This window comes from Micromys minutus (genome assembly GCF_963924665.1).
Source record: "Micromys minutus genome assembly, chromosome: 32".
Taxonomy (NCBI): domain Eukaryota; kingdom Metazoa; phylum Chordata; class Mammalia; order Rodentia; family Muridae; genus Micromys; species Micromys minutus.
In genome coordinates, this window is record NC_137967.1 from 62,617 (window position 1) to 79,960 (window position 17,344).

At 38.5% G+C, this 17,344-nt stretch overlaps 1 protein-coding gene across 1 annotated transcript in view; it reads right to left on the reverse strand.

Moving 5' to 3' along the window:
* Positions 1 to 17,344, reverse strand: part of GAS2 (growth arrest specific 2) — a gene marked incomplete at its 3' end in the record, with an annotated part of 137,498 nt that overhangs the window by 19,670 nt on the left and 100,484 nt on the right. The window contains exon 8 of the mRNA XM_080908300.1: positions 13,292 to 13,345. Within this exon, the coding sequence (XP_080764426.1) occupies positions 13,292 to 13,345 (54 nt within the window). The remainder of the gene's footprint in view (positions 1 to 13,291; positions 13,346 to 17,344) is intronic.

Genomic DNA, 17,344 nt, shown 5'->3' on the forward strand with positions numbered 1-17,344 from the left:
ACCCCACTCTCATCAATGGACAGATCATGGAAGCAGAAACTTAACAGAGACACAGTGAAACTAACAGAAGTTATGGACCAAATGGATTTAACAGATATCTATAGATAACTTCATTAAAAAAGAAAGAAAGAAAGAATATACCTTCTTCTCAGCACCTCACTAAACCTTCTCCAAAATTGACCATATAGTCAGCCAAAAAAACAGGCTTCAACTGATAAAAGAACATTGAAATAATCCTATGCATCCTATCAGATCACCATGGACTAAGGCTGGTCTTCAATAACAACAAAAATAACAAAAAACCCACATACACATTGAAGCAGAACAATGCTCTACTCAACGATAGCTTGGTCAAGAAAGAAATAAAGGAAGAAATCAAAGACTTTTTAGAATTTAATGAAAATGAAGGCACAACATACAAAACTTACAGAACACAATGAAAGTGGTGCTAAGAGGAAAACTCATGGCTCTGAGCGTCTCCAAAAAGAAACTGGAGAGAGCATACACTAACAGTTTGACAGCACACCTGAAAACTCTAGAATAAAAAGAAGCAGATACATCCAAGAGGAGTAGACAGCAGGAAATAATTAAACTCAGAGCTAAAATCAACCAAATAAATATAAAAAGAACTATACAAAGAATCAACAAAACCAGGAGCTGGTTCTTTAAGAAAATCAACATTGATGAACCCTTAGCCAGATGAAGGAGAGGGCGCAGAGAGAGTATCCAAATTAACAAAATCAGAAATGAAAGGGGAGACATAACAACAGAAACTGAAGAAATTCAAAAAGTCATCAGATCTTACTACAAAAGCCTATAATCAACAATACTGGAAAATCAAGAGAAAATGGACAATTTTCTAGACAGATTCTAGGGACAAAAATTAAATCAGGATCAGATCAGACATCTAAATAGCCCTATAAGAAATAGAAGCAGTAATCAAAAGCCTCCCAACCAAAAGAAGCCCAGGACCAGATGGGTTTAGTGCTAACTTCTCTCAGGCCTTCTTGGAAGACCTAATACCAATACTCTTCAAGCTATTCTTCAAAAAGAAACAGAGGGAACACTACCGAACTCATTATTCAAAGCCACAATTACACTCATTTCTAAACCACACAAAGAAAGAGAACTTCTTATCAATTTTTGTCAAGAACATTGATGTAAAAATACTCAGTAAAATTCTTACAAACTGAATCCAAGAACACATCAAAATGATCATTCATCATGATCAAGTAGATTTCATTTCAGGGATGAAAGGATGGTTCAATATATGAAAATCCATGAATGTAATCCACTATATAAACAAACTCAAAGAAAAAACCTGCATGATCATCTCTTTAGATGCTGAGAAATCATTTGACAAAAATTCAACACCTCTTCATATTAATAAGTCTTGAAAAGATCAGGAATTACCTAAACATAGTAAAAGCAATATACAGCAAACCAGTAGCCAACATCAAACTAAATGGTGAGAAACTTGAAGTAATCTCACTAAAATCAGAGACTAGACAAGGCTGCCCACTCTCCCTACCTATTCAATATACTTCTAGAAATACTAGTCAGAGCAATCGACAGCAAAAAAAAAAAAAGGTCAAAGGGGATACAAATCAGAAAGAAAGATGTCAAAATATCACTATTTGTAGATGATATGATAGTATGCTTAAGTGACCCCAAAAATTCCACAAGAGAACTTCTATAGCTGATAAACATCTTCAGCAAAGTGGCTGGATATAAAATTAATTCCAACAAATCAGTAGCCTTCCTCTACTCAAAGGATAAACAGGTTGAGAAAGAAATTAGAGAATCAACACCCTTCACAATAGTCACAAAAAATATAAAATAACTTGCCGTGACCCTAACCAAGCAAGTGAAGAATCTGTGTGTCAAGAACATCAAATCTCTGAAGAAAGAAATTGCAGAAGATCTCAGAAGGTGAAAAGATCTCCCATGCTCATGGATTGGAAGGATCAACATAGTAAAAATGGCCATTTTGCCTAAAGCAATCTACAGGTTCAATGCAATCCCTATCAAAATTCTAACTTCATTCTTCATAGAGTTATAAAGAGCAATTTTCAAAATCATGTGGAATAATAAAAAACCCAGGATAGCAAAAACTATTCTCAATAGTAAAAAAACTTACGGGAAAATCACCATCCCTGACCTTAAGCTGTATTACAGGTCAATTGTGATAAAAACTGCATGGTATTGGTACAGAAATAGCAGGAAGTTCAATGGAATAGAATCAAAGACCTAGAAATGAACCCACAGGACTATGGTCACTTGATCTTTGACAATGCAGCTAAAAACATTCAATAGAAAAAGGACAGTCTCTTCAACAAATGGTGCTGGTTCAACTGGCAGTCAGCATGCAGAAGAATGCAAACGAATCCATTCTTATCTCCTTGTACAAAGCTCAAATGCAAGTGTATCAAAGACCTCTACATACAAGCAGATACACTGAAACTATTGGAAAAGGAAGTTGGGGAAGAGCTTAGAACACATAGGCACAGGGGAAATTTTCTTGAACAGAACACCAATGGCTTATGCTCTAAGATCAAAAATTGACAAATGGGACCTCATGAAATTGCAAAGCTTCTGTAAGGCAAAGGACACTGTCAAAAGAACAAAATGGCAACTAACAGATTGGGAAAAGATCTTAACCAATCCTACATCTGACAGAGGGCTAGTATCCAATATATATAAGGAACTCAAGAAGTTAGACTCTAGAGAATCAAATAATCCTATTTAAAATGGGGTACAGAGCTAAACAAAGATTTCTCAACTGAGGAATAGTGAATGGCTGAGAAGCACCTAAAGAAATGCTCAACATCCATAGTCATCAGGAAAATACAAATCAAAACAACCCTGAGATTCCACCTCATACCACTTAGCATGGCTAAGATAAAAAAACAAAACAAAACAAAACAAAACCTCGGGTGACTGCAGATGCTGGCAAAGATGTGGAGAAAGAGGAACACTCCTCCACTGTTGGTGGGGTTGGGTGCTGGTAAAACCACTATGGAAAGCAGTCTGGTGGTTCCTCAGAAAACTGGACATAGTACTACCTGAGGACCCAGCTATACAACTCCTGGGCATATACCCAAAAGAAGTTCCAACATCTAATAAGGACATATGTTCATAGCAGCCTTATTTTAAAAAGCCAGAAGCTGGAAAGAACCTAGATGTCCTTCAACAGAAGAATGGATACAGAAGTTGTGGTACATTTACACAGTGGAGTACTACTCAGCTACTAAAAACAACGAGTTTTTGAAATTTCTAGGTAAATGGATTGAACTTGAAACTATCATCCTGAGTAGGGTAACACAGTCACGAAAGAACACTCATGGTATGTACTTACTGATAAGTAGAAACTAGCCCCCAAATCTCTCAGTACCCTAGAAACAATTCACAGAAATTATGCTCAAAGAGAAGGAAGGCCAGAAGGTGGATGCATCAGTCCTTCTTAGAAGGGAGAACAAAACTCATAGGAGAAAATAATGGGACAAATAGAGAAGCAGAGCTTGGAGAAAAGATCATCCCAAAACTGCTTCATCTGGGGATCCATCCCATATGCAGTCACTAAACCCACACACTATTACTGATGCCAAGTAGTGCTTACTGACAGGAATCTGATATGGATGCCTCCTCAGAGGCCCTGCCAGAGCCATACTGATACAGAGGAGAATGCTTGCTGCTAACCACTGGACTGAACATGGGGAACACAATGAGGGCGTTAGAGAAAGAACTGGAGGAACTGAAAGGTTCTGCAACCTCATGGGAAGAACAAAATGATTAACTAACCAAACCCACCACAGCTTCCAGGGACTAAAACACCAACCAATGAGTTCTTATGGAGAGACCCATGGCTCCAGGTGCATATGCAGCAGAGGATAGCATTCTCTGTTATCAATGAGAGGAGAGGACTTGGATCCAGTGAAGGCTTGTTTTCCCAGAGTAGGGGAACGGCCAAGGTGCTGAGGTGGGAGACAGAGATTGGGAGAGGGAGCACCTTCATGGAGGCTATTGGATGGGGAGGAGGAATGGGATTGGGGTAAGGAGATAACACCTGAAATGTAAATACAGAGAATATACAATAAAAAATGTCTATCGACCATCACAGATTCAGATCCCAGTGCTCAGATGTTTGCTGACTTGCCATGTGGTCATTCCTGATATCTAGTCACTATTATGTGCTCCCTGGATCCCTGGCAATGACCAGCCAGCTCCTGGCATCATTTTTCTTCCTCCAGATGCGGAATTAAACCTGCTTTCTACTTTTAAAAACTCCTATGAAGTTAGATGTGGCCACAGGTTTCAGTTACAGTAGTTTAAATGTAATCAGAAAAGTGAAGTGACATTTTCAGAACCTTTGTTCAGGACCCACATGTGTTCCTCAGCTTCCATCTTTCTTCATAGACACAGAGGTATTTTGGGGCATAAGTGTCTCTTGAGACCCACCACATCAGCAGAGTGCTGAGTGAGAAACTAAGACCCTGTATCCTCTGAAGAACAGTGTCACAAACACAAACTCCATGAGGAAAAATACATTTTACCTTCTCTAAGTCCCTAACACTTCATTTATTTATAACTGTCAACCCTGACCCTAGTCAGTGGCATGACTGCCGAACTTTCAAAAGTTTTCTATCTCGTCAAAGACATTTGTTCGTTTTTACACAAGGCATTTAATATATGATTATGAGTCATACGGTGTATAAGCTAGGGATGCAGTGAGGGGCCCTGCCTTGCAACAGAACATTCACTAGTGAATGAAATACATTGAGGAGATGAATTTTAATGCAAGAAAAATGGAGCAATACTGAAGAACAAGACCACAGATGTTTAATTGCAGCATCACAAATGTCTTTAATGAGAAGAGTAATGTATCTGCTACAAGTTACACTGAAGCAAAGCTTGCTCAAACAAAGCCCACCCAAGAGAAACTGAGGCTTGTTGGAGGAGTGCCAAGTGGAAATAACAATAGCCACAAATATAGATAATGCTGCTGAGACTGGGGTCAGGGCATGGGCAGACAAAGGAGACCCACTGTAGCAAGGAGAGCTGACTTCCCCAGGACCCTTCACCTGGAAACAGCACAGTAGGCTGGATAGACTCATAGCCCACTGGCTAGGACTAACCCAGGGTCTGTAGGTTGAAGTCTCACTCTTCCCTGACTTCCTTATCACCTTCTTTACCAGAGGGGTGGACACAAAGGAGAATGTCCATCAGGGTGTGGGACCAAAAGCATTCTGGAGCTCATTTTTCAGAATCTTTCTGTGGGTGAGGAGAAAGAATTTATACCCACACCATAGAATAAAATTATTCTCTGAATTTATGGTGGTTTGCTTTTTATACTGCCAAAGAAAAAATACTAAAGTGAAAAGCAGATAATCCTTAATGAGATCATTGTCTCCCCTAGTTTATATAATGAACAACTGGACTGAAACATGCAAATCATCTTGTTTAACAGAACAGGCTTTGTCCCTGTTTCCAACACCACTTGATTACAAAAATAAATATATCTACCCTCTTCAACAGAAGCTGCCTTCTCAGAATTTCTTCTCATTTTTTTTTTTTTACAGAAAGGAATGTGAATGTATTTGACATAACAAACAGGCAGCAACACTTTAACTGAGCTCCTTGGTCCAGGCAAAAAGCAGAAAACGACCCATGAATGGGTGTGTAAAGGAGCACAGGCCACTAGAGTGCAGTGTTGCTCCTAAAGCCACAATTTCTAATCACAGCCTGAACCAAGTATTAGCAAAGTGGGTATGATGCCTCAGTTGGTGGCACTGTCCAGACATACTCAAACATAAGCTACAAATATTCTAGCTGAAGCCCTCAGATAAGCCAATTCTAATCTTCACTTTTTCTTGTTACATCTGAACTGATCCTTTTATTTCTGTTCTCAAAGTAAGCCCCTCCTCAGCACATAGGTCCCCAGCAGATCACAGCCCTCCTCAAACAGATCCACTGTGGAGGTCTTACTGGGTTACTCTGGAGGCCATTTTTAATTGTTTCTAAGGCTCTGTTCGACCTGATCAGAACCTTACATTACCTTCTGTGTTTGCTTCCTCAGATGAATTTCTGTTAGAAGAGAACCCCTCAAAGGCTGGGACTCTTATCTTTTCACAGCTCAGTTCTTAAGAACCAGATTAATTTGTAGATTGCTGTCAGATACGTCAATGATCAGACCTCTGAAAAAGGGTGTCAAAGTTATCAACAGAGATGAGCCACAGACAGACTAAAGAGCTTGATCAGGGTCATGTAGCAAACAAATTGAAGAAATATATGACCCAAAAACCTGGTTTACAAAATGTACATGCATTTATGTATGTGGGAGGGGGATGTGCACCATACACACACCATGGCAAACTTGGGAGTTAGAGGAGGACACTTAAGAGTCAGGTTGCTCCTTTATCTTATAAGTTTTAGGGATTAAACTTAGGTCATCAGTCTTGGTGACAAGCACCTTTACCTGCTTTGTTATCTTGCTAGCCCACTGAACTATAATTTAGATTATAACACTTCTGTCTGGTTATTTTCTTTAAACTTAATAATTTTCTCCAAATGTGATATAAAATCCACAAGCCAAAATGTCACTTCTTTGGCTTGATATCAAGGTCCTCTACATTTATCTCTATCTCTCTTTTCCTTGCTGTAATTTGTTTTCTCCAAAACAAATGCTGTATTCTGACCCTACTGTATGTTATAAATTTTGTGAGCTATTAACCTGATGGTATTGTTTGGAGGGCAGCCTTTTCCAGGATAGTCAGGTTAAGGTCTCTGGGAGTCAATACCAGTAGCCTTCTAAGAGGGACAGAGACAAAATGATTTGTGTGAACTTCTTGATTTTATGTGACACTCTGTACTACCAGAGATGATCCTTTCTCTTGGGCCTCCAGAATTATGAGTGAAAGGAAATGAGGCTGTTGTTATTATAACCCACCTTCTCTGTGACATTGTGTCATCAATAGGAAACTGACCAAGACATAGCCCCTTTCTCTGAATTATTTCTAGAGTCTCACCAAACTGGACCACCACCATTCAAACTTCTGCTGTGCCTTTGGTGTTGTTTGAGTTTTCCCCATTTTAGGACACACATGCTTCATTACACTCTAAAAGTTCTCTCCTTAACCAAATCCTAAGATACCTATGATATTTATTTATTTATTTATTTGTTTGTTTGTTTGTTTGTTTGTTTGTTTTTGTGGAACAATTTCTGGATGAATTGTCTATACATTGGTCTTAGTCACTTAAATCCATTAATATATAAAATGTGTTAAGTCTATTGTAAGTACTCAGCAAATTCTGTCAAGAGAAGTAATGAATGTAGTTCAACTCAGCCAGGTACCTTTACTTTCTGTCTTATTTTTTCTGTGTTCATCTTGGGTTTCCTCCAGATGGATCTAAGTGCTCTAAAGTCAAGGACCTTACTCAGCTTCTTACACTATGGAGATCTCTATTGCTTGCATATTTTAACCACATGACACAAACACTGGACATTGTTGTTAAATGTCAACCCTAAGTTTTGCTTGTGGATCAGTACTTAACAACAACTGTGCCCACAACAGAACTAACCCTACAAATCTCATCAGGGAGATTTATGAATTTCATGAATATATTCTTCCTTTTCATTAGTTAATCTGTTGTACATGCCCAAGCTAGCCTGGACTGATGCACTGTAAAATAAAGCTGTGGGTTGATGGTAAGGTGATATATGATTGGACAGTGGAGAAGTAGACAGGGAAAAGGCTAGGAAAATGGAAGAGGAGGAGAAGAGGAGGGATGCTGGGAGGAACAAGGATGGAGGCAGATGTGTATGTGCATCTCTAGCTTGATGACGTTATTATTATTTCTAAGGATTTCTATGGGTCTATTTGTCTCATATAAAAGGGCAGTTTATATCTTTGTTTTATTGTTTGTAAGCTTACTGTGTAGAGGGTTTGTGGATTGAGAATTTAATATATAAAACTGCTTGATAAATTACTGGGCTGTGTGGATCATGCTCGTACTGGGCGGTGGAGGAAAGGAACATGCCAGAGTGTATCCATCTGGGACAGAAGCAGATCAGGCAGTAGAGTGTATGGCACCTGAGTTCTTAGAAGCATAAGGCTGCCAGGTTAGAGATCCACATAGTGCCAGATGGCTGCTTGGGAACTGGTAGCCAGAGTTCCAGACTAAAAGAGAGACAGCTGAGAGAGGGCTGTGTGGAGACCACAAGGAAGAGAAAGAGTCTGGGTGCAAGAACTTGAATAGTTCCTACAGAGAGACCGAGCAGAACTGGTAGCAGAAGATTAACATTTTAATATTTACTGCAATATGCAGCTCTGAGCTTTTCTCAGAATCCTCCCAGTTCTTCCTTTGAAAATAATGACACAATAGTCATGATGTATCAACTATAGGAGAACAGCAAACAAGGTAACCAGTAAAAGAAAAACAGATCAAATTCTAAGCACAGTTCCAGCATGATGTCAGAGTAGAGAGAAGAGACATTGTTGTAAAGGTTGCTTGTTCTCCATGCTGTGTGTAAAACCCCCTCATTTGGTAAGCACCATGTAAGTAAGCCTGGATTGTGATTTGCAAACTACTCTTCAGTTATGAAACAATGTTTCCATGTGTCATAATTCCTACCTTCTAATTTTGAAAATCTCTAACTTTCCTAACTTTACCTACATCTTAAAGGGAAAATAAATGGGCAATGGTGAAAAAAGTTCTTTCTTCATGTAGCCAAATCACAGATCTCCAACCACCTAATCAGTGATCCCCAGTCCTCCAAACCACCTAATTAGTGATCTAAAGACTTCCAAACAACCAAATCTGAGTGGCACAAAGACATCCAAACCATCTAATCAGAGCAACCTCAGACCTCAAATCACCTAACCAGAGAGGGTATGGTTGGTTCCTCTGTTCCTCTGTCTTACCTCCTCCCGACCCCAGGATTTAAGATGGCATTGCAGTGATCTATGTCAGCATCTAGAAGACTATGTATAGCCAGAGGACAAATCTAGCCTACCACACAGCCATAATAACTGATTACTATTACAGTTAAAAAAGGAGAATGGAGTAGTTGTGACAGAAACTATGTGCTTTAAGTTGTAAATCCGTGTATCTGGACCCTTTGCCTTTGATCTGAGTGTTGTCTTTCTCCCATTCCTGGGACATGAAGACACACCTTGTTCATGACACCCATGCCAGACAGTTGGTAGGTGCAGAATTATCTTCAGGTTATAAAGAACTTGCAGACTTCATAAGAGAAAAATGCAAAAGCTCTCAACTCAGTCACACATCTGGAACCACTGCTTCTGGGCATGTGTATAATGAACTCATGCTGGGAAATTTGTAAATGGCTGGAGAATACTCTAGAGAGGATTTTTTTGGCACAAGGTACAGTTTTAATATAAATGCCACAGGCTCACTGTGGGGCTTAGAGGGGGCAGAGCAGCACATTTTTTATAGCCCTGTTATGTTAAGCAAAAACCACACTAAATCACCAGGCAAACTGGGACTATGGGATCTGGGCAACATCTGGAGAATAAGAACCTATAGTCAGAAATGTCTGAAAACTTGTTGATAAAAAACACCATTCTATGCTTTTTGTTAACTTTTTTGATCTTGTCAACTGATACTACCCAGAGATTAAAAAAAAAAAAATCACTACTGTTAAAAGGCATCAAAATACCATTTTCTGGAATTCTTTTTTTTTTTAAAAGTTTTTTTTTTGTGAGTAGCCAGTAAACCTGTTTTATATAAAATTCTCACCAACAACTCCTTATTAACAAGTAGAAGTCACAACATACTGGAACCAGCCAGTTACAGCAATTAAGCAGATGGCTGCAGGAGTGGCCAATGCCAGCATGTTGTGTGCTTCAGCTATTGTTGAAGGTGCAAAGATGGCCTCAGTGGTTCCACTTTAGATAACCTCCCTGGTCTCAATGTTCCACATTAAACAATCTCTATATTTAGGGGGAAAGCTGAATTCATGGAATTGTGATGTCAACTGTATTTTGTGTGTGCTTACATGGAGAGGGGCATAGGAAGACAGAGGACAAGCAGTTGGTTCCTTTCTTCCATCTGTTGGTCCTAGAGATTGAACTCAGGTTGTCAGCTGAAACTCAGGTCATTAGTCTTGGCAGCAAGCATGTATACCAACTGAGCCATCTTGTTGTCACCTATATATGGAACATTGATGAGTAAAAGGTCCTGGGTAAGTGGCCACAGTCCTAATACACACATTCCCTACCCTAGTATGGTTGGCTAACATTTCTCCAATCTCTACACTTATGGTTTATTCTCTGCAATGCAACCAGACTGATGGACAATGTCATCTATTTATGTATTTTTTTTTATTCTAGAATTTCTCTAAAATATCCGTCTGATTTCAATAGAAAGTCAATGTTCTGATGGCAGGAGAAGTTCTTTATAACCTATACTCCATCCTGTGTGTGTCTACCTGGCTCTTATCACCCTTCCACACTGGCCTCTCATCACCCCTCCTCCTTAGTGCTCTGGGTTTAAGATGCCCTTCAACAGTCTTGATAATATCTGATTATATCTATATTTTTTCTGATTCCATCTTCTCTGATACCGATGTTGTTGTTTTTTACACATGACCTTTCTAACTTCAATGGGAATTTTCTTTTTTATCTTTTGATAGCAATCTGCCTTTTGCTTGTGCATCTTTCTAGGCTTTATCTTTTTCCTAATGGCCTTCCTTGATTTTTGATAAAAGCTCTTCTGGGACACCCACCAGAAATCTAACCTCAAGAAATGCATTATATAAAAGATTAATGAAGATACAGCTCAAGTTTAACTCTGGGATGTGATGCTGATGTCTCCCCCAAGAAAACATTGGCTTCTAAAGTTAATGTGTCAAAACCATCAGAAGCACTGTTTGTCCCAAATACTGCAAACTATGGGAGTCTAAAATAAATATTAAGATATCCTATCAAATCATTCTTTTATAATACTCTTAATTTGTATTAAATACCTTTTAATAAAATTAAAATATATTGTTATGAAAGCCATTCATTTAAAGAATGTCAGAACAATGTAAAAATAAGCCACCCCAATATGACTCACTAATTATCAATCAGAGAAACCTCCAGAGATTTGAAGAATCATGTGAAGCACAGAAAATGGACCATTGGTGTGCTTATCAAAACATGTCCAAGCAGGAAAAACTCAGAGACCAGAGCATTTCTCATTATATCAGTTCAATGGGAGGTTATTCATTCCTCCAGCCCTACACAGATATAAACAGCATATGAACAGTGAGTTCAATCTGTGGCAAGTGATTTAACATGAAGCACAGAAACTAAGAAAGTGGGCAGAGATGTAAGGGAGAAACAGCAAGCCTTACACAGAAGCCAGAAAAGCTTAAGCATCAAGCCAACTCCAGAAAATAGAGCAGGTACCCACACAGGACAAGCTGTAGTCTTCAGCTTCCTGGAAGAAGAGTTGGGTGGCTGGTTCTGTACAGACTTCTGCACAATTAATTTTATCCCTGGGCTCAAAGGTGTGATATATCTTATTCATATATCTTATTCATGTTTACTGCCCACTGAGTAAGAAAGTCATGACATCATTCTCTGTAGCTTCAAGTTTAAACCAGAGAGAAAACTAATTCAAAAAGGGCCTCATTCACTGAAGTCCTTGGAGTGTGATAGGTCTATAAGATGGCCAACTCTTGAATGTCAACCCCCACACACTTTGGGCATTGCATGATCTCTGAAAAGAACAGGAACCAGACCTGCTTCCAATTTTGGCAACTTCCATGAAAACACCACCAAGGTTCATCATTCTGTATCTGTCAATACAGATACAATTGAAAGAGCAATATACAAAGAATTCATATGGAAATACACTCCTGAAACTTGTCAGGGTAATCCTGTTTTCATCTCTAGGGGAAATTCAGGCAGAGAAGCAAGAACAAAGCAGAACCTACACATTGCATAGGGCCCCTCCAGGGGATCCAACCTCTGCACAAACAGCCAACATGCCACCTATGTCACAAACTTTCCATGCAAAATCCTGTTTCTAAGATCACATTTCTTGAAAGGTTTTCTTTAAAAGGATTCCCTAAAATAGGAAATGTCCTAAGTTTTCCATAGCACATTCTTATTTCTCTACTTCAATATGTATACTGTTTAAAAAAAATACGCACTCATACATACACCTATACACATGCACACACACACACACACACACACACACATACACACATCCTGTACAGAACCACATGTACATGAATACAGACAGCCAGACACACACCCATGCTTATGCAAATCACACATGCATGTACACATAAGCACATACACATTTGTTAGTACATATGTATGCAATACACATACAAGCAAGTGTACATGCACACACACATGTGCAAAATATACACATAGACAGCCACGCATACAACCATGAATATGCACATGTATGCACTCACACATACACACATATGCACATGCACACACACATGTATACACATACACACATATAGCAAGCAAACAGGAGTATGTAATAAATGAGATGATGCATTTAATTGTTCTCTCTCCAAAAAAAATATTTATTCTCATAAAGTAGTTCTGAGATACACCAACCATTCATAAAAAGAGAAACTAAAAACATTTCTCTAAAAAATATTACATTTTTCTGTTTAAGAAACAAAGTTCTTTCAAGTTTACTGCTTTGTTTGGATCATATTCTTTTCTTAAAAAATACATGAAATGAATCTGTTCTTCTATGCACACTGGCAAACTGAGGACTTTAACTAGAATATGCTTCTTCCCTAACCCTGTAAGTGGCACACTAGTCAGGCTAGAGCACATGTGGGGGAGTATGCATCAGAACTAGAAATGGTGCTGGAACAGAAATGTGGCTAGTGCCACAAAAGCACACATATGTTAAACTACAAAAGGCAATTTGTATAAAAAAGTAGAGTAGAAACATCCCCAAATAAATAATAATTCATATCCCACAGATCTTCTATATAGAAGCAAGTCCCAGGCTATCACTTCCAAATGATTTCAATAGTAAGGAGTATAAGGAAAAGCATCTGTGTGTGGAAGTGTTATTAAGAAGAAAAAACATAGCCAATGTATTGCCTTCCACCTACTAACGGTATATATTTAAAATTTTACAAATATAGAAAAATGAAGGGGAAATAACGTTTTATATTTTACTGAAATGATACATGACTGTCAACCCTGAATGCCTAACTCCCCTTGTTTGATTGGAGGTCAAAGCTCTACAGTGAATGCAAAGGGAAGAGGTGCACTCTGATCATCTAGGTAATTACCTTCAGTGTCTGCTTTGCTTTGGCTGTTGAGACATAGGCACAACTATGAAGACCCTACTGAAACAAGAAGATACAAGGTTCATAAAACACTTGCCATGTCCACTGCAGATGGCAAACAGAAAGCACCTAAAAATACAAACTACTCCTTTGTGACAAGAATAAAAAAAGCTTTTTGTTAGTTACAGTGAGAAGACTATCTGTTTAAACTCTGCAGTGGAGGGATGTTTTATCACACTGGGATCCACAATGGTTGAGAAGAAAGAGGCACACATCCTCTGGGAATTACACACTGTTGACTCTTGGTGTTTTGAATGGCAAATGTTAGGATGATCCCTTTTCTGGAGTCCTGCTTTTCCTCTTATTCAAAAACAAAGGAAGCAATTGAGGAAAGAATTTTCCTTGGTGACACCAGATGCAGATCTCAGTTCTGTATGTGATACATCACAGCTCAGAGGATTCCTAAAGGAAACAGTCCTGGAAAGATGATAAGTGAAGGATCCTGCCATCTTGGTCTGATTTCCCTGCCCCACCAGGTCAGCCTCTAGTTCTTTGACAAGGCAAGCAGTGTTACCTTAAAATCACACTTTTCTGTTGTAATCAAAAATGTGTTTTGGAACAGCTCAAGATTATAAGGGCTACAAGGAGACATCTGTTCTATCTGAAGGGCAATTTGGTAAAAAGTTCAGTGGGAGTGGGAGTTGGAGCTTGCAGCCCAGACTTTCTGCATAAGCACAGTGTGGGTGGACAGCTGAGTCATCTCTGGGAAATGAGAGTTTCTTTTTCTATGACTGTGTATGAGTGTGGCTGTAATTCTACTGGTAGGTTATCTGCCAAGGTCATCTTCATTTTATCCTTAGAGTTTTCCATCTTCAGTCTTCCCTCAGTGCAAATAGGCACCTATATTACTCAGTAGATCCACTACTGTGAAGCGTCAGGCTCTAAAGAGCCTATTCATATCTTTGGGGCTAGGATGTTCTTGAAATTCAGGCTCTTCTGGCGTGCTAACTGAAAAATTATTCTGCTGCTATTGTTATGAGACTCCGAGAAAATATATACAAGATGAATGCAATCCCTGCGTGCAGATCTTCCTCAGTTGCAAGCTGTGAGCAGGTGTTCTCTGAACATCTGTAAGTGGAGCTTTGTGACATGTGCATGGTTGTCTGCAGTACTTCAGTCTGCAGAGCTAAGTCCAGCTTCCCCTGAGTGATCTCATCTTTTGTCCTCTCAGGTGGGGAGGCAATGTGTTACTAATAAAACATATGCCCAAAGACAACCTACCTTTCCTGTAATAATCCAAAACTTCAAAGTACTAAGAATATTAAAAATGACTCCTTGGCTGGGTAGTAGCCATGACTGACTGACACATGTGTAGATGGAGATAACTTAGCACACAACTCTATACAGGTGTTATTATTGTGATCTCGGACTTTGGAGACTTTCTGCCCACTGCAAAGCTTTCAAGACACATTTGATGAAACCTGTACTGCCCTTTATCTACTTTTTAGTGAAGCCAAAGAAAGATTCAATTGTCTCTGCCCTTCATAGTCTATGACAGTAAAATTTAGGGGAGCAGTATGATTAATGGCAACATTAAAAATGAGAGACAAAGAAACTGTTAATTGAAATGGGTGCTAGGAAAGAAAAGGAAACATTCAATGAGTTGGTTTTAAAAAATCTGAGGAACTTTTTACAGGGCTGTGTGTCAAATACAAATCTACCTTGAATTCATGGTTCAGTAAATCTTGTTTATATCACAAACTCTCCTGTGGAAATTCTAGGCTAGAAAACAGCATTTCTGTAGAATTAACAAGGGGCTTAGCCAGTGTGCAACTGCAGGATCATTGAGCCTATGGGAGAAGCTTAACTAAGACCAGTTTGTACCACCAAGGGAGCTGTGTTCAGGAGAAGATTCTTTAATGTAGGGGTCGCCATTTAGAGTTTTCTGAGGTGAAAATGGCAAATATTATTTGCAATTTTGTTGATCAATTCTGTAATTTTAGAAATTTTATTTTAAGAAACTATCAAGGAAAACTGATGGTTAACTGGGATTATTGATCTGATTGGGTTCAGAATCTCCCAGGAGATATATCTGTAGGCACACCTGTCGGGGCTGAGAAGAGACACCAACCTGAATGTGTGAAGCAGTGTCCCACTGTATGAGAAACAACACGGAAGGACTGAATAAGAGGGAGAAAACAGACACCAGTCTGACCTCTAGCATCCATGTCTCTGTGCCTACTGTCTACAGACACAGAATGACGTGCTGCTCCAGCCACCACACCTCCTTCACCCTGGTGGACTGTGCTCTTAAGCTATAGCCAAAGCAAACCATTCTTTCCTTAAGTTGCTTTGTCCAGTATTTTGTCCCAGAAAACAATACTTGCTATTCACTCAAATTTTTATGCCATGTTCTTTCCTCAGTTTACAGCAAAAGTTCTCAATGTGTGGGTCACTATCCCTTTGGGGGTTGACTGATACATTCACAGGGGCCACCTAAAACCAGCTGAAAACACAGATATTTACATTATGATTCAGAACAATAGCAAAATTACAGTTACATTACAGTTACAAAGTAGCAAAACATAGTAATTTTGTGGTTTGAGAGGGCCACAACATGAGGAAACTGTATTAAAGGGTTGCTGACTTTGGAAGGTTAAGAAACACTCAAGAGTTCCTCAATTATTCTTGCCTCTAACACAGTAGCAGGAGACTACTTTGCAATATGATGAGCATGCAAATTTTAAATGTTTACCACCATGTACTAGTTACTGGAAAAGTTTGAGATATTATTATAATTAATATTAATAATGTTAGACTGAGGGGGTTGTACAGCAAGGCTGATGATTTAAGGGAAAAGAGCAACTTCATTCAGCACAAGATAATACAGTCTCACTGATAAGCAGAAAATAAAAATGTCAAGCATTAGAAGAAATGCAAAACATTAGAAGTATGTGACCAAGCCCTAAGAAATTTGACTTTTTATCTATAAGAAAAACAGTACTAAATGAGCATATAGTTACTTATTACTGGTAAGATGTTGGTACTTGCCTCATACAGCCTGTTTGTGTGCACTAACTACAATACTCCAAAATGGCTCAGTGTGAATGTATTTCTTCATCGACCTGCCTGTTTTTTTTTTTTTTTTTTTTTTTTTTGTTTATGCACCCTGAACCCACAGGAGGACTACATGGGATTTATAAAAACAATATTCATACTTCTTTCCTCACCTTGGAGTAGGCAAGAAAATTCTTGAAAACTGATTAAAATGCCAAATTATTGGACTAAATTATCAACTAATTTTGCTTCTAATACATACACATATGTGAATATGTAGGTATATATTTCCACACATGACATTTAAACATTCTCATATGCTTTTTCATGCAGGGAGGCTAGAGCAATACAGAAATTGCAAGTATAGAGCATAAGGATTTAATTTCTTCAGCAAAATAAAATATTAATAATTTCAGGAGTAAAGAGATGGCTTAGCAGTTAAACACACATTGCTAAATAGCCATAGGTGACAAATCATTAATTTTCAGCTCTAATTAGAGTTACATCTTAAGCCAAATTAAAAAATAAAAAATGTTATGGACTCAGAGACTTGCTTAGATTTATAAGCTGTTTCTTTTTAGCTTTGTGATAAAAATTAAACTTCATTTTTCTTCCTTTTAAAGGTGATCAAAAGTGAATATAGTGTCAGGCTATAATTTCAGATAAAACCTGGTTTGAATTTCCCAAATTTCTAGGATTTCAATCTCAAAACTAAAACCTTGAAAAGACAACACATCAGGTAAGTCCTTTTAGTCAGGGAATCTCCTTAATTAATTATTTTTGCATTTTTCTACCACATACCCTTTCTCAGAAAGAAATGGCCAACAGGTTTTATTATTGCTTGCTATGTGCTAAAGAGACATTTTACCAGAGTACAACTTACACCATATTGTTAGCCCCAGTGAACATTGGTAAGTGACCAACTTAAATTCTTTAAAGGAGGAAACTCATTATCCAGAAGGATAAATTTTACAAACATGGGTTTCGAGAAATTGGGGA